The sequence below is a fragment of the Corvus hawaiiensis genome, chromosome 14 (assembly GCF_020740725.1).
Source record: "Corvus hawaiiensis isolate bCorHaw1 chromosome 14, bCorHaw1.pri.cur, whole genome shotgun sequence".
Classification (NCBI taxonomy): Eukaryota; Metazoa; Chordata; class Aves; order Passeriformes; family Corvidae; genus Corvus; species Corvus hawaiiensis.
In genome coordinates, this window is record NC_063226.1 from 23,064,357 (window position 1) to 23,090,266 (window position 25,910).

Below are 25,910 nucleotides of genomic sequence, written 5' to 3' on the forward strand. Positions count from 1 at the left end.
AAGACTGAGTCCATCTCTTTCAACGTCACTGCCCACAACTGGAAGGACAAAGAACCTGTGTTCCAGAATCCCTTACCAACCATCCCCAGGCCCTGAAGTCTCTTTTGATTGCCCTTGGACTATGTGCTGCAGCTTCATTGCCACCCGCCTGGAAGAGCAGTAGTGGGTAACAGTCTGAAGCTGAACCCGGCTGGGAAGTTTCCTAGTGCTTAATCTCAGCCCCAGGGAGGCAGCAGACTTCCCCTAAGAGGACCGTCTGTGTGGCATATTGGATCCTCAGAAAGGAGTCACCTGCAACTCTAACCCATCTTTCTCATGGAGGTGGACGTGGTCTGTGGGTGTCACAGCCAGGGCAACACCTATGGTGTAGATGGACTAACATCCATATCATCCTTTGCCTGGCCTTCCATGTGAGAGCTTCGTACCTGCTCTACAGAGGCATGTGGGGAAGCAAGGTGGGCAAGGAGGGGGTTTGCCTCCACCCCCTCCTTTTCTTTAAGTTACTGTCTTCACCTGCCAAGGGAGGATACAGGATCCCCTTGAACCTGTGTATTTTGGGGTGGCATGTTCCTGTCAGGGAGGGCAGAGCCTGGTTCCACCAGTCTTTCTCAGACTCCCTTATACCCCTTAACCTTTCTATGTTCTCTCATAGCTGAGCCCCGAGGGTGGGCAGATCTTGGCTGCACCAAACGTGGCTGTTCTCACCACTGCCATCCTTCCCAGTGAAAGGCTCTGGCACTCCCTGCACCCAGCAGCCTGGATGGCTGTGTGTTTTCATGGGAGCTCTGTCTGAGTGGCCACGTCCACTCTAGCAAGCACAGAAGATGTGGTTTCTGCTGGTTGGATGTCACAGCCTGAGCTCCTTCTGAGAGGGTGAGGGACAGCAGCTGAACTTGAGCTGGCAGGGTGACAGTGCCCATGCCGTGTGCCAGCACCGTGCTCTGCCCATGCTGCCTGTGGTGCTCCCTGGGCTGGCTGTATGTGAGTGCAGAGGTGGCTGCCAGGCAAAAATCGGCCACTCCGCTGTGGATAGGGCTAGCTCCAGAGCCAGATATTTTCTTCCGTGTGTGCCTGTGTTTTCTGATGTCCAGGTTGGTGTGGCCTCAAAGCCAGGTGGTCTCCTGGGGCAGCAGCTCTTCCGTACATGTGGCCACATGGAAAATCACACTATGAAAAGCCAGTGTCCATAAAGGAGAGAGAGGAGTCCTGCAACTTCATTCAAATAAAGGGAGAGAGTCCACTGGGACACCTGCCCGCAGGATTTTCTCTCTTGAGGTTTCAGAGAGCACAGCCTCCACTTATCCTAAGCTCCCGGCTGCATGTTGCCCTCTTCGCTTCCCTGTTGGCTGAGGTACTAGGAAGGTACAGCCTTCCCCAGTCACCTACAACATATTCCCCCCTTGAACCTGTCATTTTCCCCCAAAGTTCAGAAACCAGCTTGTATAGACCCATTTCTCTGTTTCAGGAGTCAAACTCTTTGGGTTCTATAACAAACCTGTGGCTTGAAATGGGTAGAAACATTAAGACCCCTTTCAAAGACGTTAACACGCATATTAGCACACATCTTTCCTAGCATAGCTAATCCCTCCCTGTGTGACCCCTGCTCCCGTCAGAGGAGCCTTGAAGGGCCCGAGCCCCTGCCCGGCGCCTCCCTCTATCCCGAGCTGCCGGGGGTCGGGGGGCCCGGGCACGTCCTGAGGTGCGGCTCCTTGAGCAGGGCGGGCGCCGTGTGGGGGTCTGCGTGCAGGCCACGGACCTTTTTTAATGACATCTTTAGAGAATAACCATCACCTCGAGCTGCGTGGAAGCCCCAGTAAAAATGTCTCTAACACGAGTTGGCTGCCTTTTCTTACGCGGCCGGGCTGGGGGCAGAATAGTGGCGGGGCGGGCCTACAGTTCCCGGCACGCCGCGGGGCCGGAACTGCCCGTCCTGGTGCGTCCTGGACCAGCGGTGTTGCGGGTGCTGGTCCCGGCCGTGCCGGCTCCGATGGCGGCGGTGCCGCCGCCGGTCTACATATACAGCCCGGAGTACGTGGCCCTCTGCGACTCCCTCTGCAAAGTGCCCAAGCGGGTTAGCGTCGCGGCGGGGGCGAGGGGGCGCGGGGAGCACAGCGGTGAGGCCCGGTCGCGGAGGCGGCCGGCGCCCGGCACGGCGGCAGGAAAGGAGGAAGTGGGGGGAACGGGCGGCCCCGGCGGGAGGAGTGTGGAGTCAGAGCGGGGAGGGCCCGTCTGTGCCTTCACAGCGCTCCTGGCAGCGCGGGCTTGGACACTGAAGTGACGCTTCCCTTCCCCGGGAAGCCGTGCGCGGCTGTGCTTCTGCCCGGGACTCCAGAAGGCCTCTTCGCACGCCATGGGCACGGGCCGGAGCTGGGATCCGGGCAGGGAAAGCCGCTGCTGGGAGGAGTCTGAGCCACACCTCGTCTGCGAGTCCTTGAACCATCGGTTGCTGGCTTTCTGTCTCCTGCTCTCACAATCTTATTCTTCTCTTTAGGCCAGCATGGTGCATTCATTGATTGAAGCGTATTGCTTACTTGACCAGATGAAGTAAGTGCTCACGTTTTCTGTGAAGGGGTGTTCTCCACTAAGGTTTGGAAGGTGCTGAGTAACTTCAGGTTTCACAATGTCCCTGCTGGCGGCGTGATTGTAGGAGCCCCCACAGTGTGTATTTCCAGGATTTAAGGAAAATGCTTGGTTTGCTACACGGACACGATTACAGTAGTTGTGGCAGGTGTAATTCATGGTTACCCTCCTTGTCTGATGGAGCACATATACCTCTGTGCCTTCTCTACGGAGTGTGTCACCCCCATGCTTGGGACTCTGAGCAGGGTGATGGCCTTGGTGCTGCTCCAGATCCACTGATCAGTCAGTGGTGATGCAGAGAGGGACTGTGTTGTTTGGTGTGTTGTCATTTGTCTGGGAGACTTTTTGTGAGGTCTGCGTGCTGTTTAGGAGAGAAGACCATATGAGATCTGGGGCAGAAAAGTGAGGTACCTCTTGCCTCATTTGGCTCTTGACGCTGGGGCATATGAAGGGAAGAAAAGAAAGGCTTAGCTCAGCCCCTCTTGTGAAGCATCTAATAAAATCTTTAAAAACAATATGCTCCAGTTCAGCAGGGCCAGAAGGTCTTTTTAAGACCTCTTTTTTAAACAATTTTTTTTTTTCTGGCAGAGTGTGCTTGGGAAATGGCTGCAGGTACCATTATGGAGCAGACCTGAAGGGGTGTTTGCCCTCGCATGGGGTCAGAAGCATCGGGGCCAGCCTGGAGCTGGGAGCTTCCTGTGTTCTTCCTGTAGCAATGGAGCTGTGGTGCATTGTCTGTGTGTGCTCCTAGTGTCCAAGTTTTGGGGAGGGCTCAGTGTGTTGCAGGATTTGCTTAGGCACACTGCAAAGCACCCAGACCCAGGAAGGTGCTGTGCACGTTGCTGAGAACAGTGACAGTCTGCGCTTTGGTGCAGGTCACAGCATGCAAGAGGTGTTGCACAGCTCCTGATCGAAGCTGAGGTCCTGCCGCAGCACTGTGCTGGGCCTGGGCATTTCCCTCAGTTAGTTCCTCTGTGTGTAATCTGAATGTTGGATCTGCTGGGGATTGCACAAACTGAGAGAACATGCAAAAAACGGAAAAAAACTTGAAGCAAAGTGGGACGATTAATGCAGGCAGCACCTGCAGGTGTTCTTCACTGGGGTGGGCACCACGGGCAGTGCCAAGCCAGGGGCAAGGCCTGGTCCAGCTCAGCTGGGTGGCTTTCTCACTTGAGTGACAGTCCAGTGCAAGGGGAAGAGGGAGTTTTGTTTGCTTTTACAACAGTAACAGCTGAAAGAAGGCTCCTAGGTTAAAGGCTAAAGCTGGACATTCCAGCTGAACCCTGGAGCCTCTTGCTCTGATATGCTCCCTTCCTCCTCTCTGCCTAGGATAGTCAAGCCAAAAGTGGCCTCCATGGAGGAAATGGCAAGTTTCCACACAGATGCTTACCTGCAGCACCTGCAGAAGGTCAGTGAGGAGGGGGATGATGACCACCCGGAGTCTGTGGAGTATGGACTGGGTAAGGATGCACATCTTCAGCAGGAGATTAGTTGAGTGCCAGGGCCAGGATGCTTTTTGCGGGAGCTGCAGTTAGAGGGGTGAGCTCCGGGGGACACTGGGCTTGGTTTTGAAGGGAAATGCTCTTTGACAGGGTGTTGCTGAACCCCAGCAGTCTTCTGACAGGGTGGCACTTTCCCTGGTGGCAGCAGAGGATACAGCTAGCTTCATACTGCTGCTCTGTGCAGCTTGGCCTGTCTCTTGCTGACCGGGGCTGATGCCCTTTGCTGCTGCTCTGAGGCTCTGGAACAGGACGAAAGACTCTGACACTGCCCTCGGGCTGGAGCTGGGACTGGCTGCAGCCAGCCTGCTGTGGGGAGGGCATGCGTGAACAGCTGCCTGCAGCTGTAGTGACTTGCTCTGCAGAGACCAGAGCAGCTGCTGTCTGTCTGGTGACTTGACTTACATCTGGAGCGGAGGGCTCTTGCCCTCCTGGACCTGAGCCAGCCTGAGCAATGCAGCGGGTGAAGCAGAGGAGACAGCTAGGGGCACTGTCTTGGTCTCAGGAATGGGAGGAGTGACCCAGAACTGAGGCAGAGGTGCAGATTCTGCGCCGATCTCATGAGTGTCCCTTAGACTTTACATTCCTGAAGCTGCACTGTGTGCAGGAAGACAAGCAGCTCAGGTATCATGTTTTGTGGGCAACAGTTGTAGGGAGGCTGATGTACGACTAGGTAAAGATCATATTATAGATATAGACCTGCAGCTTACCTAGGCTTGACTCCTTTGTCGATGTCCATTTTTAGGGAAGAGGTAAGTGACCGTGCCAGGGCTTTTCTGGTCAAGTAGCCAGAGACCTGACAGTAGTTTTTTGTGAGATTGGTATGAGGGACCAGTAGATTGGGCAAGCCAGGCACACAGCTTAGAAGTTGGTTCAGGACACATTTGTTAATGAACTGAGTGCAAGAAAACATTTGGGTCATTGCTTTTTGTGGTGGGTTGATTTTTGTGGTGTGGGTGGGGATTTTTTGCCAGGTGCCCACCAAGATCTACTTTTTCTCCCCCTCAATAGGGTGGGGGAGAAAATACAGTGGGAAAGATCATGTCAAGATAATAACAAGGAGATGACTCTCCAGTTACTGTCACCAGCAAAACAGACTATACATAGGGAAATTAATTCAATTTATTGCCAATTAATAACAGAGTAGGATAGTGAGAATTCAAGATAAAACTGAAATCGCCATCCCCCTCATCCACCTTTCTTCCCAGACTCAGCTTCACTCACAGCTCTTCTACTTTCCCCCTCAAGCAGTGTAAGGGGATGGGGGATGGGGGTTGTGGTCAGTTCACACGTCTCTGCTGCTCCTTCGTCCTCACTCTTGCCCTGTGTATGGGAGGGGTCCCTCCCACAGGACACAATCTTCCATGAACTTTTCCAGTGTGGGTCTTTCCTATGGGTAGCAGTTTTTCAATAACTTCTCCAGTATGGGTCCTCCATGGGATCAGTCCTTCAGGAACAGGCTGCTCCAGCCTGGGTCAGTCCTGAGGGCTCAAACAAAAGGAATGTGCTTCCCCTGGAGGAAAGGGCCTGTTGTGTTTGACACGTGGACTCTTACCTGGACTCTTAACCTGCAGGTTACGACTGTCCAGCCACTGAAGGGATCTTTGAGTATGCGGCAGCTGTGGGAGGAGCCACCATCACTGCAGCCCAGTGCCTGCTGGACGGCAAGTGCAAGGTAGCAATTAACTGGCCTGGAGGGTGGCATCATGCAAAGAAGTAAGAAAACAATCTCTTCCCTTGTGTTTTCTCATCTGGTGTCTAAACCCTGCTTCCTAGTTCCCAGCTTCCCTGCAAACCCTTAGGGTGCAATGATCCAGTTGGAAGAGAAAGCAAGGTGTGAGGAAAGGCAGGAGATACAAAGGAAAGAAACGGAAGGCAGGGCAGAGGCCTGAGAGGAGGCAGGTCACTGCCCAGTGCTGGTGCTATCGCTGTCATGGGCTGCAGAGCAGGTCTGGGGCAGGTATACTTCCAGGTGTCCTGTCATTCCTTGATACATCATTATCTCAAGAAGCTCAAGTGAGAATGAATTTTGTGGGGTCCATGGAGAAGCACAGTGGAGAGACAAACAATTGATGTCACTGCCAGTTGGGAACACAATGGGAATGTGGCAACATGTCCAAATTGTTTTATGTGGCTTTTTGGGTTTCTTAAGAGGTTTGAAACGGTGCAGGACTGACTTTGGGTTACCCCATTGGCGGCTGTTTCCCGTGAGCTCTAACATCGGTAATGGTCTTCCAGCACAACAGGAGAGGAAGCAAAGTTCTGTCCCTGAATCCTGTGGTCCTGTAGTGGTAAAATAATTTGTTTCTGTCCCATTTTCCATGGATGTATGTTTTATTTAACTTATACTCCCCATCTCCCAAAACGTGGGACCTCTCTGCAGTGTAGACAAGACACCACCCTTCCTAGTCCACAGCCAACTGGTGTTTGCAGTGCTGCTCTGTGTCCCTGGGGAACCTCAGGAGTTCTCATCAGCCCTGTGTCTAACCCTGGCAGCTTGTACATGCATGTGCAGGTGTCTTGCTCCGGTGACTTTTCTGACCTGGCAAAGGAACTCTTCAGGTGTAACGGTGGTGTGCAAGTGCCAGCAATAGCAATGTCTCAGGCCATTTCCTGGTGGGCACTTGGCTGAAAATGGCTTCAGATGCAGCTTGCTGTGAATTGAGTCTGTTTAAAAAAAAGGCGTGTAATACTTACTGATCCCAAACGAGTCTTCCCAGTCACCCCAGTAAGCTGATGTGTGATGCTTCAGGGTAGGTCCCAGCCCAGTGTGAAGGTCCAGCCAGACTGACACCAAACTGCAGGTGTCTGGTGCTAGGACCTGTGTCCTAGCAAAACACAGTCCTTTTGTCAAAAGCCACCTGCTATCTGGTGGTTTAGTTGCTTTCCAGGGTCCTAAAGGTAGGAATGGCCTGGGACTTTGGAAGCTCTCAGTTCAGAGGATGCCTTTGGGGTTGAGGGTAAGATGCTGAGTAAGTGCCTTTTCTCAAGCCAGCCATACCCTCCCTTCTGGCAGTGACGCTCAGAGCTTTGCTGGGTGGATTTAGGGCAGCACGAGGGAATCCCAAGTGCTGGCCCTGAGCTGCAGCTCTGGCACTGCTCTGCATTTGTTTGAATTGGTGTCCTGCTCTGCTTGGCATTGAGTTTCAGAGATGTGTGTTACAGCATGGAGAGAGTGCCCAAGACACAGTGTAGTTCACTTTGCTTCCTTGTGGGCTGTGAGGGAGGGGAGAAGTACATAATCACAGTTGAGTCAGATTCTCAGGATACCTGTTAACACCTCCATTCTCATCATCACTGTAAATGAACAGAGTCACTGGGAAACACTGGTGCTCTATGGCACTTGCAGGGAGTGAAAGCAAGTGCAGTTTTGCCACCCACAGCTTGCTCCTCACCATTCCCAGCTGTTGCTGAGCAGGAGGTGTCAGGGCAAATGAGCTGAGTGCTGTGACTGGAAGTCAAGAGGCATTTCCCAGACATGCATCCTGGATCCTGATATAATTTGTGGAAAAGGTATCTGGGCGCTCCTGTTGCAAAGTATAAAGTTTTGCCTTAAATCAGCTGTCCAGGGCAGATTTAGGAATGCATGTGGACTGGTGCTAAGTGGTGATGGGGACTTGACTTTGGAGTGAGGCTGGAGTAGGGGTCAAGAAACTTTCTTGTTCCTTTGATGCCAGCAAGGAAGCTGTCCCCTGATTATTTGTCAGGGATAAATCATTCCGTGGTACACGTGTCCTCTGTTTAGCTGCTGGGACTCTCTCCTGGCTGAGCTCAGGAGCTGTATCGTGAGGGACTGCATGTGGGACATCCCATTTGTGTTTTCCTGGGGAGAGAAAGAGGGAGTTACTTTGGGAAGAGGTTTAACCTTCATAGCCTGAGACTTTGGAACAGCAGGAGAATCCTGTGACTGCCTTGGACTTGCCTTTCACTGCCAGGACCTTCCCAGGAGCTGTGACCCAGACAGCAGGGTTGGAGTGGCTACCTGTCTGTGCCCGTCCAGAACTCAGAGGAAAATGGCCAAGGGGACTGTCCTCTTGCCTCAGAGAGAGAGTGGGTTTGAGTCGAGTGGCTCTGAAATTCTTTAAAATGTCTCAGGTGCAGAAAGCTACCATTTTGTTTGTTCAACAGTGCAATAGTCAGAGGTATCCCCCCACAGGCCAGGGCCTCTCTGCAGCAGAGCCAACTGATGCTTACCCAGCTGCCAGAAAGCCCAGAGCTGAGAAGCAGTTGGTACAAGCAGTCTGTGCTTCCCAGCCATGCTTTGAGTGGTTCTTGACCCACCTCTTGGTCACTGCTGGGCCTTGGATGAATTTTCGTGCTCCACTGTGCCCCTGTGAGGTGGACACTTGCAAAGTCAGAGTGAGAATACTGGGATCACTGCTGATTGCATTGGCAATGTTCAATGTCACAGACATTGTTTTCACAGGGATGAAGCTTCTGGCTTCTGTTACCTGAATGATGCTGTCTTGGGGATCCTGCGGCTGCGCCAGAGATTTGACCGTGTCCTTTATATCGATTTGGATTTGCATCATGGGGATGGTAAGGCCCAGCAAAGGCTGCAAACAGCCCAGCTGCACAGACTCAGTGAGGAAAGGGAAAAGTCAAGGCTTGTCTGCACAGCAGGGCTTTACTTGCTGCAACAGCCATGGCTTTGGCTCCTTTCGGTTCAGTTGAGTTGCCTCAATCCATTTCTGCCTTGTCCTGCTTCACAGACTTGCCCTATGCTGCTCCTCAGACCTCTCTTGAGAGTTTGGGCAGAAGTCTTGTACCTAAAGCAACAGATAATGTGTCCCAGTCTCCCATCCTGGCAGAGCAGTTGCTGACAGGGTTTAATTGTTTAATGGTCCAGTGCAAGAGGGAAGCAGCCAGAAGTAAATGGTGCTTTTAAAAAAAGGCTGGATGCTATAAATCTAGAGCCAGAGCTGGCCTTGCCGAAACTTCTCTCTCCTTCAGGGGCATTATTTCTACACCATTTAATGTTTCCTGCTCTTCTAAATTTTATGGTGTGTTTCATTTTGCTCCGTTTCCTCCCTGCATTTGGTTTCTGTTAAGTTTCCTGTTACTTCTTTTTTCCCTCTCCACCCCCACTATTTTAATATGTCCTTAAGGAAAAGGCACGTTGAACCACAGCAGCACTGAGAAAAAGCAAGAGAGCCCAGTAGCACTGCTTCTAATCAGAGCCAAGCTCTGGCCAAGGCAGCCCTGCTCGGATCCCTCTCCCACCTTCGAGGCCTAGCAGCATAGCAAGTGCTGCTGCCACGGGTACTGATGTGAAATATCGAGATCCATTCAGTACTGATTAGCATGAGACCTGCCAGATTCATTGCAGTTGTGATCTTTGCTGCAGTTGAACCCCAGTCTCTGTGCATTGAGGATGGATTTATTGAGCCACATCTGCATTTCTGCTTTGTTCATACTGCTCCTTCTCTGCTTGATGCCCTGTGTGTATCAAGCAGCTCTGTGTGTTCACACTCTGTCATTTATGTAAATGATGCATGAAAGCTTTTTTCCCTTTCCTAACAGGAGTTGAGGATGCCTTTAGTTTCACCTCGAAAGTCATGACTGTTTCTCTGCACAAATTTTCACCAGGATTTTTCCCAGGCAAGTTGAACACGTGAGGTTTGTGTTCATTTGGTTCACACATCACTGGCGAGGCCTCTGTAAAGGCAAGTCCCATCCCTGCCGTCCAGCCGACATGTCTTGCTGCCTCTCCTCTTGACCCAGGAGACGGAAAGAGGGGGGGAGCTACGTGTTTGGCATTTCCCCCTTTCTGGTTGTAGCTGAGCTCTGGGCAGAGCCCCTTTGATGCTGCATGGTAGAATTGGGCGAATGAGAGAACTGGGTCCCTCCACCCCGCCTTTCTTGGTGGTGGCAAGTGGACTTCTCCATAAGCATGTCAAATGTCCTGGCTCTCAGCTTGCCTCTGAGACATCTCACATGTCTCTCTCTTGCTGCTGCTCTGCTTTCCCTCCTAACTGGGGTGTTTCTGTTGTGCAGGCACCGGTGATGTGACAGATGTTGGCCTGGGAAAAGGTCGCTATTACAGTGTGAACGTGCCCATTCAAGATGGCATTCAGGATGAGAAATATTACCAGATCTGTGAATCGTAAGCCCTCTTGCTCTGATACAACTGACTCGGATGGGATTTCAGAGAATAAGATACTACACAGCTTACTATTTTTACTTACAGTCCTTTCTTAAGGCTTGTCCCTTCCCCTGTCCCAGCCTTTGATTACAATGAACATGGATTGTAAGTTCTCAGAGGTCTTGTCTGAATCCTTAAGCAAACTGAATATACAGAGACATTTGTGGGTGTCTGGAGGGGTCTCTGCCACAAGTCAGCCTACCTCCTTAGATACACCTCCACAGGTGTGTATCTAAGGAGAGACTGAGAAGGTACAAGTATTTTTTAGCTGTGGACTTAGGGCTAGATGTTTTTTCTTCAGATAAGTGCTCTGAATTCTGACTGTGGGATATATGCTTGGGGCTTAGCTGAAAGCGTTTTCCTAGCACCTTCTGTCTGTGCTGGAAGAATGAAATGCTGCAGGCTGAATATCTGATGGTGACAGAGCTGCCTCCTGGCAGTCCCTTCTGTCACTCAGCTGATGGTGGACCTCACAAGCTGTTGCCCATGTCAAAACTGGGCTGCGAGGCTTGTTCTTTTCCAGGGGAGAGGAGTCTCAGTGTAGGAGCTGCAGGACGTGGTAGCACGTCCACCTCTGACACTTGAGGGCTGAAACCTCTCTAAACTTGTAGGTCAGTAGGGCAGTCATGCAAGGGCCATGCCTCCTGCTGGCTTGTTGGTGCTTGCCACTGCTGGGGCAGAGCAGTCGTCTTTGTGCCGGAGGACATGCTTCTGAAAGGCAGCTCTAGGGGCTGAGACAGGTCAGGAACCCACTCAGGAGGAGCCTGCTGCATGCATTCACAGCTGAAGGACATAATAACCTACCATAGATTGCAAGTTGTACATAGCTAAAGCTTCTGCAAAGAGACTTTGAGGTATCTTTTGAGTTCTGTCCAGGCTGGGAGGCAGTCACGGGCATGACTGTGGATGTCTCATCCAGCTGTTGTTTGAGGGTGATTGTCTGTAGTTCTCAAAACCATGGTGAGCTTGAAGCATGAAGCTTTGTCCAATGCAGGTTTTTGCAGGCTGACTACACCCTGCACAGAGCTTTTCCTCATAGTTTTGCTTCAAGTGCCACATACGAGAGAGGAGAGTGAGAGCCTAGCCAGAGCCTTCCTCTATTTCTCCTGTCCTCTCCTCTCCTGTCCTGATGAGAGGTGTCTGAGAGGTCAGGATTGTTGTTTTGCCAGACCCTGATTTCCACCATGACTTTCACGGGGCAGAAAAGCCTTTGGCTTGTCCTGCAGCCAAAAGGCAGCCAGTTTAAATGTGGAGTTTGGTGCTACCACTAAACTGGTGAGGACTAGATCCTCCTCTGCTATGTTATCAGTGGTGCTTTTACCTTCATCAGCCTTCTGATAAGTGCTCTGAGAGCTAAACTTGCTGTGGAGGTAGAAGGCTACCTGGGAGCAGAGGCAGTGTAACTAGTATGAGTTGGGTGGAAGCAGAGAATGCAGAAACCCTGAGAGGCATTGGTGGATCTGAGGGACCAGGGCCATGCCATCAGCATTCCTCTGAGCTGTGCTGGCATTAACTGGACTGCTCCTCCTCTCCCCAGAGTGCTGAAGGAGGTGTATGCTGCCTTCAACCCGGATGCAGTTGTGCTGCAGCTGGGGGCGGACACCATTGCTGGAGACCCCATGTGCTCTTTCAACATGACACCTGAGGGAGTGGGCAAGTGTCTCAAGTATGTCCTGCAGTGGCAGCTAGCAACTCTTGTCCTGGGAGGAGGTGAGTGCATCCTGCTGTTCTCAGAGAAACATGTTTGTCCTCCTGTGACCCTGCCTCGAGTGCCTGCCTGCCCTTGGGCTCAGCACTGGCAAGGGTTTAGCAGGGGGACTGCTGGGCAGTGTCAGGAGGACACACTGTGGCACAGTACTGTTTCCTCACACCTGAAATCCTTGATACTGGCAGGTGCAAGTCTCAATCCTGACTCAGATCTTGAGTTAAAAGCTGCATGGCTCCTCTGGAGAAGAGGAGGGGCCAACAAACTGACCCCGACTTCTCAGTGACACCTCTGATTCCTATCTCTGCTGATCAGCCCCTTTTGGTGCCTCTCTTTAAAAATGAGCACTACGTTCCCAAACCTACCTTGGGCACCTGATGATGAATGGTTTCATTAATATTCAAGCAGGGGCTTGGGACAAGGCCTGGCTGCCTGCAAGGTACAGCAAGGCTCTGATACCCAGTGAAGGCTAAGCTGGACTTATCTCTGCTGTGCTGCCTAACCAGCTGCTTATCCAGTGGAGACAGCACAGGACAGGCTTTATGTTAACAGAGCATTTCAGAGCAACAAAAGCCACCATGTGCCAGGGAAAGCCCCTGAGCTCCATGACTGGAACTGGATCAGCTCTAGCTGTTGTCCTTTTTGAGATGGGGGAGATCAGGTATAGCATATTAAGGCTAAAATTTGATGCGCCTGATGCCCTTTGTTTTGGAAAGGTTATGAGTGTTCAGTCCTGCTGTGGCTTGTGTGTGAGTATGCTGGAGATGTCACCTTTCAGACAAAACCCAAAACTTCTGTTAAAAAATGAGGATCAACTATGTGTCACTTGTGAAAATACCAAAGGAGTGTCCCACCACTGCAGCATGTGGAAGCATTTGAAGTGGAAATTGGGGGAGAAGTAAAAAAAAGCAGGGAAAAAAACCCACAACAACCAACGCAAACAGAAGGGAATGTTGAAAAATATGGTCTCTCTGTCTTGTCGAAGTGCTTTTCTCCCTTTACCATTCTAGTCTTCTTTTCTGGAAAAAAACTTACCCAAGTCTTTTGCAGGGATGCTTTCAGCTAAGGTTTCTCCTTGTGGGCTCATGTCCGTTACCATGGAGGTAACCATTTCCTACTGACTGTGAAATCTCATTTCCCTGTAAAGCAGTTGCAGGTGGTACTGATGAGTTTCACATTTGTCCTCTCAAGCATGACAGTGCTGAAGAGATCACCAGCCTATGGCTGGGCATGTGTATTTTGCTTTATAGGTCAAAGGCTGGTATTAAAAAGCAGGAAGCCCTCATTTCTGCTGCGGCCCTTGCACTTCTCTCCATGCTACTTGTGAACAGCTCTCCTTGTTGCCAGGAGAGAGTGCAGCGCATGGGGCCGGGAGCTCATCCTGGGTCTGAGATGGTGGCTGGAGGACCGGCCTCTGCCACACTGGATGTAACTGGGGTTCAGTTTTAGAAGTCTGCTCTTGCATACACTGTCATTCAGACCTGGCCTTGTGTAGCCAGCAGGTGCAAAATGCAGATTTTGGGCATGGCTTGAGTAGATGAACTAAGCTTAATTCATGTAACCTGCACACAGTGGCTCCATGATTTGTTCCTTCCACTTAAATCTCCTTTTCTCTTTTCCCTTTCCCTGCTCTTCCTCCTCAAAATCCCAATTCTTGCTGGAAACAGGAGGTTACAACCTTGCCAACACAGCTCGCTGCTGGACATACTTGACTGGGGTCATCCTTGGGAGAACACTGTCCTCTGAGATCCCTGATCATGAGGTAATGGTTTGAAAAACCTTCCGTTCTCCTTGCAGAAGAGACAGTTGTTCGGTTTAATCCACACAGCATCCTTGCCACTCAGTCCTGTTTTATGGAGACACTTAGTAACAATACTGCCCTGACCTAGCAGTATGGTGGGTGCTTGTGCCCAAAAACAGAGGCTGTCTGCAGATTTCTGCGAGAGGTCTCACGTGCCAATAAACTCCAATCTCAGATAATTACAGAGAGGGTGAGCAGAGGGAGTCACCGGTTTGCTCAAGGAGCTCCTTAGGATGTGCCTTTTGCCTTTCTCAGGGCTTTAAATTTTTGCCCTACTTTCATCTATCTACACAAAGGACCAGGTGCAGCTTTGAAGCTTTGGCCATAGGGCCTGGTACTGTCTTTGTGCCCGTGCTGGTGTTTTTCAAGTCTTGAGTGAGGCTGGACAGCTTCTTGGAGGGACATAATCTAGACCGAATTTGAGTGGAATAACTGTGGGCTGGAATCATTGAATCACTGAAGGGTTTGCGTTGGAAGGGACCTTAAAGGCCATCTAGTTCCACTTCCCAGCCATGGGCAGGGACACCTCCCACTAGACCAGGTTGCTCCAAACCCTTTCCAGCCTGGCCTTGAACACTGCCATGTTTATAATAGGTCTCAAACCACAGATCAGTGTTACCAACCCTACACAAACAAACCTGCACATGCAGAGTAATTCAAGCCTACAGTGGCTACAGAGGAGAATTCAGGTTTTACCTATGTCTAAGGATCTGATGGATCAGTATACATAAGGAAGTAAAGTTTCTGTGTGGATTGAGGCTGGAAATTCATCATTATAGAATCTGTGATTAGAGATGCAAGATGCTTTTTAAGAGACACCGTGCTTAAATATGGTCCTTTAACCAGATTTTCGCAGAAACAGATTATAAACAAGACTGGTATGTGTGTGAAGTGAAAAGGGTGGGTCCTCTGTAGGAATTAACCTGCAGAAGGTGGTTAGGTTTCTTGTTGCTCCAGAAACTTTCTCATGAAAACTATACATGAAAAAAACCCCAACTTGTAGATATCAAAACTCTCCTTTCAAAGTAAACTGGAAACCAGTCCAGGAATGTTCCCTTTTGTTTATGCTCATTGCCCTTGTTATCATTTCATAAACTGATATCACACAGTACAGCAACAAAGCAATCCTGATCCCTCTCCCTGCTCTGAAAAATATCATCACAAAGAATACATATATGCTCACACATACGTACTACACCCACATGAACAGACCAAGCAACATTTTGGCCAGTGGCTCTGTACCCAATACCAGCAAATGCTTAGATCCAATTTGTTTCCAACCCACTCTGGGCACATCTGTTGTTATCTCAACTGTTTGTGCCCCATACTGGGCACCAATTAAGGTTGTCTTAGGAATGGTATTCTCCAATTTAGTGCTCCTGTTAAAAGCATGCACTGCTCCCCCTCCCCCCTCCAACTGGAGGTACAAAGGGTAAATATCATGGTTTAAATAAGAACTATTTCTTACTTAAACAGCAGTGATATAAGAAACAGAACAGTAACAGCAACAGCAACAATAGTAATGATAGAGGGAGCAAGAAAAGAAACAACTCACACAGAAACACCCCTGCTCCCCTGACAATTGACAACACTGCACAGCTCCCTCTGCCATGTTGTTTCAGCTGGAAGGAATCCCTTCTGTCCGGAAGAGAGTCCCTTTCCCCTGCCCTCAGCAATGACATGAGGTGGTGTAGAATAACCTCTGTGTCCTGGCCATGCCCCCTCCCAGCTACTGCAAAAACTGACCCTGTCCTGGCCAGAATCATGACACAACTGCTGGCAATAACCTGTGATTCTGTGTTAGCGCATCGACGCCATGTGCTGCAGATTTCCTGTACGCTATCTGAGCACTTAGCCAGGAGAGACACAGTATCCTCGCAGCACACTGATTTTCCTCTCCTAGGTGTTTCACGGTCATGTCAATGCAGCATTCAGCAAGGTAGGAGGTGAATGGTAGGATATATGATTGGCAGCACTCGAAATTTAATAATAAAAAAATCCCATTTGCAGGTAACCATGTGTAAAATGAATGTCAATAGCTTTCCCAAATAAAGCATTGGGATAGACATTTGACTGCCCCACTGGGCTCTGCTTCCCATCACTTGAATTAGGAAGCTGTTGAAAACTCCAGGTGGACACAGACACTGCTGAAGTACCACCTAGATGTAGTAAAGCTACATGTGGCCCTTAGATGGAGAAATGGTTTTTTGCCTTTTTACAGATACCCATGGGGAGCCCTCCTTCTAGCCTCAGCCTTCAGAGACCTCTCTGCTGACTCTCCTCTCCTCTTCCCTGCAGTTCTTCACAGAGTACGGTCCTGATTACGTGTTGGAGATCACACCAAGCTGCAGACCAGACCGCAATGAGCCACAGAGAATTCAAGAAATTCTGAGCTCTATCAAAGGTGCGTTGTCCAAGCCAACACTCCTGCTTCAGGCTTACAGGTGTTTTTAGAGGGGGGCTCAGAAGAGCTCATTGGAGTCTTTCTCACTGACTGGAAAGATGAACCACATTCACTTGGCTGGTCCTTAGCGCACAGTGTCATTTGCCTCCCACATCCCTTGGGATTTTCAGGGTTGGTGGTACAGAGTTATGGGTCCCTGTAGCAAAAGTTGCCATTGCCTTTCCTCTGGCTGGGCAGGGGAGCATGAGGCCTTGTCCTTACTGGAATCATAGAACAGCCCAAGTTCTAAGGGACTTCGAAGATCATCTGGTCCAAGCTTTCTTGGGAAAGGGAGCATAGACAAAGATTACCTAGCAACCTGTCCAGTCACATCCTGAAACTTCTGACAGTGGGGCCTTTACCACATCCCTGGGGAGTTTCTTCCAGTAATTGATTGTTCTCACTGTAAAAAATACTTAAAATAAGGTGAAACCTCCCCTGGTGTAACTCACACCTGTTGTCCCTTGTCCTCTCCGTGTGGCTCCTTGTGAAGAGAGAGCCTCTGTGCTCTGAAGCCTACAGAGTAGGCTTCAAGTACTAGACTACTGTGATGAAGTCCCTCCTAAGCCTTCTCTTCTGCAGGGAGAGTCTTTCCTCATTGGGCAGGTTCTCCAGCATCTGATCACCTTTGTGGTCGTCCTTTGGACCCTCTCTGCTCTGTCCATGTCTTTTGTGATTTGTGGGGATCAGAACTGGACATGATACTCATCATTCGTCAGCCATTTGTCAGCCTGGAATGAGATGATCCTGTTTCTCTTAGTAATGCTCCTACAGATGCTGCACAGGATCCAGTTTGCTTCATTGCTGCAGCAGCACACTGCTAGATCACATTCAGCTTGCTGCCTATCAGGACCCCCACATCCATTTCCGCAAGGCTGCTTCCCAGTCACACAGATCCCAGCCTGAACTGGGCACCTTCTACCCCAAGTTCAGGACCTTGCTTTTGTCTTTGTTAAACTTAAGACTGTTCTTTTTAGTCCAGTCTTCCAGCCTGTCCAGCTCTCTAAGATGGCTCTCCCTTCTGACGTGTTCATCTCAGCACCCAGTTTGGTGCTGTGGTTGCTTTCAATCTCATTATCCAGGTCATTTACGATGTTGAGCAATGTGGGGCCCAGTATCCGTCCCTGGGGGACACCACTAGAGACAGGCTGCAGGACCATGTAAAAACCATTGATCACCACCCTATGTGAGCTCCCTGGGAGTCAGCTCCTTCCCTATCCCCTTTGCAAACCACCCATCCAATCTGTGTCTTTCCAGTTAGTCCAGGAGGAGACTGTGGGAAATAGCTATCTGGAAGTGGGACAGGTCTCCAGCAGGCAGGACTCGAAGGTTTTCAAGTCCAGGACAGGCAGCTGTCTGAGCTCTGCCAGCTCCAGCCAATCTCATTCTATGCCCTTGCCCATCTGTCTTGTCCCTGTCTGCCAGAGGGGCTGAGAACAGCAACATGGGGCTTGGCAGCCCTTTTCCATCTGTGTGTGTTGCAGTGTGCTGGTGTTAGAAGTAGGGTAGGAAGTGCAATGGCCATGGATGCCTGTGGGTGTCCTCTCCCAAGCACAGACCAATCCTAGGGAGGATCCTTGGGGACCTGTCCAAGAGGGTAGAAGGAACAGCATCACTCCAGAGGTGGAAAGGAGGGCTGTGCACTCCTGTTTGTGAATCCAGCCTGAAAGAAGGACGAGGCACCAGGGAGTGAGCATGTGTCTCGGATGCTGGTCCACGAATCCCAAACCAGCATTTAGCATAGTGAAAGCAGTGGCAGGGTCCCCCTGTGGTAATTTCCAAAGCCTGGCTTGGACAAGGGCAGCAGCCTCTGCAAAGGGAGCAAGGGGTCAGCAGGAACTGAGATCTGTGCTGAAGCTGGAATTCCCATGTTGTGGCCTAGTCCATCATGCATGGGGGTGGCACCCCTTGCCAGGTCACTCCATCAGGCTAAAATATCAGTGGAAATACCCTTTTCTGCTTCCTTTCATTTGCAGGGAATCTGAAGCACGTTGTTTAGCAGAAAAGGAAGGCTCAGGCAAGAGCATTTCCTATGGGGAAGACAGCATATTTATGTGAACAACTGGTGAAATCTGTGGCTGCAGGGAAAATTTGGAAGAAATTACTGTTGGTTGGTTGGTTAATTTTTTTTCTCTTTAAAGAAGAAAAGCTGCTGCATGCCACGAGCACTGTGGCTCTCCCCAGGCAGGAGTATGGGCCCTCCAGCCACAGCCTTCCAGTGCTGGCAGAGCCTTCCTTGCTCCTTTCTCTTTCCTTTTTTAACACCACAGTTTGTTCACACAATTGGTTTTAAATGTGTTTTAAGAGAGGGGCTGCTCAGAGCTGTGAGCCCTCCCCAGCTGGAGCCCAGTGCTGCATTCCCTTCCTGGCAGGGGCACAGCCTCAGAGCTGCCCACTCAGGAAGTAGAGCCTGAGAGCTACCCTGAGGCATACAGGTTGTGTCTCTTATCCACAGAAAGGCACAGCCATTGTGTTTTTAACTGGGAGTTCTTAAAAAATAAAATGTTTTAAATACTCCTCCAGCCCTTTCCCTTCTTCTTCCACCCACCCTGCCTTGCCAGTGCTCTTTTCCACAGCACCCCCCCACTGCAGAGCCATGCAGTGTGAGCTCCTGAAATCCTGCGCAGATGGGCCAGAACCTGGGGAGCCTCTCAAGAGTGTTGAGGGAGATGCAGGACATTGTGGCAGCTCCTGTCCTGGGAGATCTTGGATGAACTTCCAGATGCTCTGGTGCCCCATGAGAGCTGCCATGAGGTGTCTCAGCAAGGGAACAGGTATACAGGTATCTGGGGCAGATCTCTCCCAGTGCCATGGGCCATGGAGCCTGGCCTCTGCTGCCCTTGTCCCCTTATTCTCCTGGCCCATGGACTTTTTATTGTGCTGGGTTTTTTAAAGATGTCCAGTCACTGTGGGAAAGCATATTTCCTGTGGCTTTAATTAGATTACGCTGGAAGAAACAGCAAGACGAAGGGGTTCCCAGCCTGGCCTTGGCTTTGTTTGTCTCTCTTGTTTTTCACTGCCAATTGAAACAACAGGAAATCTGGCGTGGAGATAGTTCAACAGGATGTGGTTCCCATGACTCCTGACCCCTTGCCTGCTTCAATGTACCCCTGGTGCCTGATGTGGTGTGGTGTGACCAGTCTTGTGTGCTGACTGCTGGCAGGAGGCTGGTGCTGCCACTGCCACAGCAAAGGATCCCAGTGCCTGGGGGAGCTGTCAGGCTTGGGGACTTTCCATCCACGGAAAAAGTGAGGAATGAGAGAGCAGAGAAGCTGCTGCCTCTGACCTACCTCAGGGCCCCATGTGCTCTGTCCCTACACCAGGCAGACTGCCCTGTGAGCTGTGGGAGCTGTTTCAGGAACACAGCTGGGAAAATAAACAATAGGAAACCCCACAAGTGTCAAGTGTTGTGGCTTTAGGTGAGGTGCCTCTTGGGTGGAAATCCCCGCATCCCCCAGCCAGAGTGGGATGCCTCCCCTTGCCGCCCAGGCAAGCACGAGGGTAGCCGGGGCGCCGCTCCAGTTCCCTCCCCGTCTGGGTACCTCGCCGGACCCCACCCGCCCGGGCCAGCCCACGCCCCTCTGAGCGCTGCCATGTCCCCGTAGACGCCGGAGATGAGCTGTTTACAGTCCCCTCCCCGGGGCACGAAGGACCTCCATGGTGATTGCGATCCTGTGCTACCCCTTCGGGGCCGGAGAGATGCCGGCGGTGGGGACTCCGCCCGCTCCCCGCCTCTGTGGCCCCGCAGCGGGTCCCAACCTCCTGGCCAGCTTGCGCCTGCAGAAGCTCCACGTCCAGAACCGCGCCGCGGGGAGACCCCGGAGCCCGGCTCACCACTCGCCTGGGGCTTGGGGACGCAGCCGCGGGGCGCAGGGAGCCGCCCCCTCCAGGCCGCCGGTCCCAGCCTCATCGACTCGGACCCGGTGACAAGGTGTTCAGGGCACTGGTGGTGGAGCTTGGCCTCGACAGGGCGGACGACCTGTCGGAGCCCTGGCTCGGTCACCACGAGTTGGACTCCCCGACGGCCCTGCCGGCCGGCTACTGAGGCTGGAGAGCGGCTGGGGCGCGGCTGGGGCGGGGGGCTCCTACCTCACCCACCGGGGAGCAGCGTCCCGGCTGCCGCAGGTAGCGGCGCTGCGGGCGCAGGAAACGCTCGGAACCCGGCCGAGTGTGGGGAGGGGCGGGAGGAGGAGCTGGGACCGCGCTGCCTGCCCTAAAACGCGCAGGCGTCGCGGTGGGGCCGGCAGGCGAGGGTCTCAAGCTGCGGTATAGTAAAATCGGGAGGGACCGTTGTTCCGTCGGCTGTGCTCCTTTCCTTGTTTCTTTCGGCGAAGGACATTGTGTGAAGCGGCTTTGGGTGGAAGGCGGGTCGGCGCCCAGCAGCTCCAGTGCGTCCTCTCGGCTTACGGTGTTCCCATCCGTGTGTTGAAAATTATGTAACTATCCTAGTAACTTTTTAAATTAAAATTTCTAATGAATTGTTTTAATCAATCATAAACAGTGTAATTTGCCACCGCAGCCAAGCACTTAACAAGGCTTGTCATAAGCTGCTATTGTGGGAACACAGGTCGGGAAAATTACTGAAACTTTTAAATTTTGCTAAACCAACCTTGATATGCTTCATTGGACTAAGCCTGGGAGAGATATATTGCTGCACGGAATGCAGAATTTATCGACTACAAGGACATTTTGCAGAACCCAGCGATAAAGAAGAAACGAACCAAGACAATTCAGCAATTGTCTTATCTCGGAAAAGGATAATAAGATAATAACAAGACTGAAAATGTAGACTAACTAGCATGAGAAGCAAGAAATCAATAACTAATAGAAGATTAAAAATTAACGAGCTAGTTAATGACGAGACTGATGTACTTTATAGCCAATGAACATTAATTTCTTTGCTAAAGTGTTAAAATAGTGAAAAGTTTTGAAAGTGTGCATATATCATAGGTGGAGCTCCCCCTATGCACCCAGCACTGTGAATAAGTAACGCTGCTCTCTAATCTAAAACCAGAGCCTTTCATTTATCCCGGTGTTTTCGGTGACAGTGTCACCCTCGGGAATGGGACCTCTGTCCCAGCCACACCCTGCTGCGGGAGCGCTGTCGTGGGGATGTGCTAGGCGTGGGGCTGCTGCACTCACTGGGCTGCCTGGCAGGGTACGGGGACCTGGGATTGCTCCGGGGACTCTGGAGCACTGCAGGGACACGTCGGCCTCCCTGGGACCACTTGACCCCCGAACTGCCCTCAGGAGTGGACGCTAAGGCCCGGCGTCAGGTTTGGGGGCTTTTTGCGTGGGGTCCCAGCTCTACCCCGGGAGGGGCCGTGGCAGGGGGAGGGCAGTGTCCCGGTACAGGTGTTACCCCTGGATCGGCTTCCGACACTCACACGCTCTCCCAAACTACAGGGGCACAACGTGGCGGGCTGTCCCACGCCATCAGCGGTGACCAGCGATGACCATGGACACAGTGACCTGGCTAGGAGCAGGGAGTTCCTGAGCGCGGTGTCCCGGAGCGGAGCGTCCCCCTCGGGGCCGCGAGGAAGGGACAAACCCTCCCGATCGCCCCGTCACTTCGCGGACGGCCCTGGGCCTCCGGGCCGCCAGGGGGCGACGCACGTCTCCGCCGCCACGCGTTGTCCATCCGCGGCGGGCCGGAAGCACCAGCCCTTTCTCGGCAGAGCGCAGCCATGGTGAGAGCGCGGCGCCGCCGCTCCCCGCCGCCATCCGCCGCCATCCCCCGCTCACCGCGGGCTTTGGCCGACCCCCCCGGGGCGAGAAGCGCGGGAGGGAGCCCGGCGCCAGGGTCCGAGGGGCGGGAGTCTGAGGGAGCCGGGGAGGGATGGCTGGGGGGGACCGGGCCTGACGGCGGCCCGTAATACACCCCTTCCTGTAGGCCCGCGGCCCCAAGAAGCATCTGAAGCGCGTGGCTGCACCCAAGCACTGGATGCTGGACAAGCTGACGGGCGTCTTTGTGAGTGCGGGCCTGGGTTGGGGTCGAAGCTGGGGTCGGGCTTGGGTTTGGGGTTGAAGCCGGGATCGGAGGAGGGGCCGGGGCCGGGCTGCTCGTGGCAGCCGCAGTCACATCAGGGGAAGTGTTCGGGTACTGTGCGGAGGTGAACAGGGGTAGTTGGACAGAGCAGGAGGTGTTTGTTTAACATGGGGGTCCTTACGAACAGCGTTCGTTTTCCCCCGTTTGCAGAGGATGTGACGGGGTCATTGGCTGTTCTCGTTTGAGCTGCTTACTGTGCTTTTCCAGCTCTGGGTTGAGATGGATGGTTGTGCTTTGTTGGGGGCAGTTTTGTGAGGCTGGCAAGAGATGGGGGAAACTGCTGTGAATACCAAGAACGGAGAGCTGCAGCCGGTCGCTGCCTGCGTGGCAGCTGCACTTTGTGCTGCTGCCCTTGCATGCTCTTGCGGGCACTGTTGGCGCCATAGTTTCCTTCTCTGGGGCAGTTGATGCTGCTTGAGCCTCCAGCAGAAGGCTTCTGTCCACAGGCACCCCGCCCATCAACAGGCCCACACAAGCTGAGGGAGTGCCTTCCCCTCATCATCTTCCTGCGAAACCGGCTGAAGTATGCTCTGACAGGAGATGAGGTCAAGAAGATCTGCATGCAGAGGTTCATCAAAATAGATGGCAAAGTCCGCACCGACATCACCTACCCTGCAGGCTTCATGGGTGAGTAGGGTTGGGGCAGTTCCTTAGGCAGCTCTTCTACACTGTCAGGGGAGTGTTTTGTGGGGTTGGCATTATTTGAGGGGCAAGGTTTCCCTTCTGGAGTTGAAAAAAAGATACGTATAAGCAGTTGTTATTTAGTTTGGAATTGTGCACAGCAGTGAATACCAAAGCCAGATGCCTGTAGCCTGTAAGCGCCTGCTTGACGTGGGTAAGTTGCTGTTCAGATTCCAGCCTTCAGCAGTTTTTTCTGATTTGCAGTCTGTCACAGCAAAAGATGTGAGCCTGTGGTCAAGGGTAGATCCCAACCTCATCAATCACACCCTAAGTGTTGTTCAGCAGTGCCTGGTTATTTTTAAACGTAACCTTGATGCCAAGTTAGGGTCTTGGGTAATGAGCTGATAACAGCTGCTGTTGTATTTCCCTGTCTGCAATCAGATGTCATCAGCATTGAGAAGACAGGTGAGCATTTCCGCCTGGTGTATGATACCAAGGGCCGGTTTGCTGTGCACCGCATCACACCTGAGGAGGCCAAGGTGAGCAGCTTCGGGGTGGTGTAAGCATGGGTCCAGTTGGGTTTGGCTGGGTCAGTGTTTCCTCTTCGGCATCTCCTGAATGAGAGCTGATGTCTCTCTCTTCCGTGACAGTTGAGGCCATGCTGCACTTGCGGCTGGGGCATTCGGGGTTGTGGCGAAGCCTGTGTCGGGGAGCAGTTCCTTGGTGACATGAAAGTAATTCACAGATGGGTGTAGGTGTACTGTCTGGTGCTGGAGATGGGGTGGAGAAGAGTCTTGGCTTTGCCAGCTAACAGTGACCAGAAACATGGAACCTTGAACTTTTTCCATGAAGCCTTGAACTTCTTCCCAGGACAACAAAACTGCCGTCTCACCCTGAATGCTGGGGAGCAACTTCCTCCTGCGTTTCCTTAACCCAGGCATGTTGTGCCTGAGCTGCGAGGCCACGCTCTGCTTTGCATCTCCTTCCTTAGGGCAGGCTGTGCAGGCACGTGGCTGTGTGGATGGCAGACTTGGCTGTGCTGGAGCCAGCTCTTCACTGTGGTTTGGGACTTCTGTTCTCATTGTGATGTGCTTCTCTAAGTACTCTGTGTTGGTCTGTGAGGTCCAGAGAGGCTATGAGGGAGATAGGGTGACAGGCAGGAGGGAAATCAATGCCCTGGAGAGTATGGGTATCTCTTGGGTCCTGGAGAAATGCAGCCGTCTCGCTCTGTTGTGTGCCCACGGGCGTCCGGGAATAATAAAGGAACTGCCCTGGTAAAGACTTTCTTGTGAAAGTGCAACCAGTGTTTGTGGGGAGGCTGAAGCCCAAAGTGGGCTGCTGCTCCCACAGCAAAGGTGTTTTCTGGTGGGGCTGTAGCAAAGCTGCATGGCAGCTGTTCAAAAGTCATTTACCGAGGCAGGGAGTTGGGCAAGTCACTGCCTGGGCTCATACTGTGAGCCCTGCGTGTCTCGGTGTTCTGCTGTGACTGGTGGCTCTGTTCCCTAGTCCATGGCATTGCTCACTGCCTTAGCTGAGAGGTGTTGGGTTTTGTTTGCAGTACAAGCTGTGCAAGGTGAGGAAGATCTTTGTGGGCACCAAAGGAATCCCTCACTTGGTCACTCATGATGCCCGCACTATCCGCTATCCAGACCCCCTCATCAAGGTGAATGATACGGTCCAGATTGACCTGGAGACAGGCAAGATCACAGATTTCATCAAGTTTGACACAGGTAGGTCTTGCATCCCATTAAAACACTGTACCCTTCCCCACTGTGGAGAGCAGTATGGAAGTTAAATGCTAAGCATATTTGCACTGAATAGAGAGGCAGTGGTGTCAACCTTGGGAATGGGTTTGTTTCCCAGGAGCATGTCCACCTGCAGGTGGAGCAGGGGATTCCTCCTGTGTCCTAGCAGTGGGAAGCATTTGGCAGTCGGGACTTGGCAGTTCTGAGGCACCGGGCAGAAGCAGCGAGCTGGTGGGGAGGTGGTTGGGCTTATCTCTTGGTGGTGAGAGAAGGTTTCAGTCACAGAGCTGTGAGCTGGAATGGGAATGTTTGGTATGGGCAAAAAGCCCGAGTGGAAGGACTTCACCACAGCACCTGGTGCCAGCTCTTGTCACACCTGTATTCCCTTACTCAGGTAACCTGTGCATGGTGACTGGCGGTGCCAACTTGGGCCGAATTGGGGTGATCACCAACCGGGAGAGGCACCCCGGGTCGTTTGACGTGGTTCATGTGAAGGACGCCAACGGCAACAGCTTTGCCACCAGGCTCTCCAACATCTTCGTTATAGGCAAAGTAAGGCCGTGGGGGCACCAGGTGGGGGGTTCTCTCCTCTTGTGAGGGCCTGCTGGCTGTGGCAAAGAGCCTTAGTGTTTCCTTAGGCAGCTGTCTTTCCACACAGTGGAGCTTCAGAGCTGGCCTCAGTTCTGATTCCCTGTATTTCTGCCTGCTCTGGGAAGGGGAAGAAGCATTTGCAAATTGAGGAATGCAGATGTTTTCGATAAGCAGCCCTGAAACCTGGGAGCTGGGGGCTGAGCAGTGCTCAGACCTTGGTGTGATCTGGGCAGCTGCTCTGACTCAGAGTGCCCCCCGAAAAGCCTCTGCTGTTTTGCCATCCCTGACGGGTCCAGATTGGAGGGGGGCGGTGTTTTGGTTTTGGCTGAAGTGCATTCTTCAAGGATGTGACTGAAAGGCAGCTGTAGACCTTTGCATCCTTGGCACCTTCCTTAGAGGCCTCTGCTGGGCCAGTGCCACCACCATGTGTACCTGGCCCAGCATGAGCAGGGGTGGGCTTCTGCTGCTTTCCCCCTTAGAGGGAGAGCTCTGTTGCTATCTGGGTTTCCTGGTGTGAAGTGGTTTCTTCTCCCTTGCTGCAGGGCAACAAGCCATGGATCTCCTTGCCCCGTGGAAAGGGCATCCGCCTGACCATTGCTGAAGAGAGAGACAAGAGACTGGCAGCCAAGCAAAGCAGCGGATAAAGTCCAGCTCATGCTGGCTCTGGTGCTGTCAGTGTGTTGTTAATTAAACCATTTACTACATGGCTCTGACTGGCTGGGGAGCATCCT

The 25,910-nt window shown here is 52.2% G+C and overlaps 2 protein-coding genes across 5 annotated transcripts; both read left to right on the forward strand.

Moving 5' to 3' along the window:
* The first annotated feature begins 83 nt into the window (after positions 1–83).
* HDAC8 (histone deacetylase 8) lies at positions 84–19,567 on the forward strand. 4 transcript variants are annotated; one of them, XM_048318435.1, is made up of 11 exons: positions 84–2,028; positions 2,492–2,544; positions 3,910–4,040; positions 5,654–5,795; positions 8,506–8,618; positions 9,603–9,680; positions 10,077–10,185; positions 11,762–11,934; positions 13,597–13,691; positions 16,029–16,134; positions 19,209–19,567. In XM_048318435.1, the coding sequence occupies exons 1-11, from the start codon at positions 1,765–1,767 to the stop codon at positions 19,226–19,228; spliced, it is 1,284 nt and encodes a 427-aa protein (XP_048174392.1). In that variant the 5' UTR covers positions 84–1,764; the 3' UTR covers positions 19,229–19,567. The 4 variants fall into 4 exon arrangements, with proteins under 4 accessions (XP_048174392.1, XP_048174390.1, XP_048174393.1 ...); XM_048318433.1 differs by lacking the exon at positions 19,209–19,567 and adding an exon at positions 18,150–18,690; XM_048318437.1 differs by lacking the exon at positions 19,209–19,567 and adding an exon at positions 18,150–18,690 and having other exon boundaries at positions 1,936–2,071.
* Positions 19,568–21,655: 2,088 nt separating this feature from the next.
* RPS4X (ribosomal protein S4 X-linked) lies at positions 21,656–25,885 on the forward strand. Its single transcript, XM_048318438.1, has 7 exons — positions 21,656–21,863; positions 22,067–22,144; positions 22,669–22,849; positions 23,285–23,382; positions 24,402–24,573; positions 24,983–25,140; positions 25,722–25,885. The coding sequence occupies exons 1-7, from the start codon at positions 21,861–21,863 to the stop codon at positions 25,821–25,823; spliced, it is 792 nt and encodes a 263-aa protein (XP_048174395.1). The 5' UTR covers positions 21,656–21,860; the 3' UTR covers positions 25,824–25,885.
* The last annotated feature ends 25 nt before the right edge of the window (positions 25,886–25,910 follow it).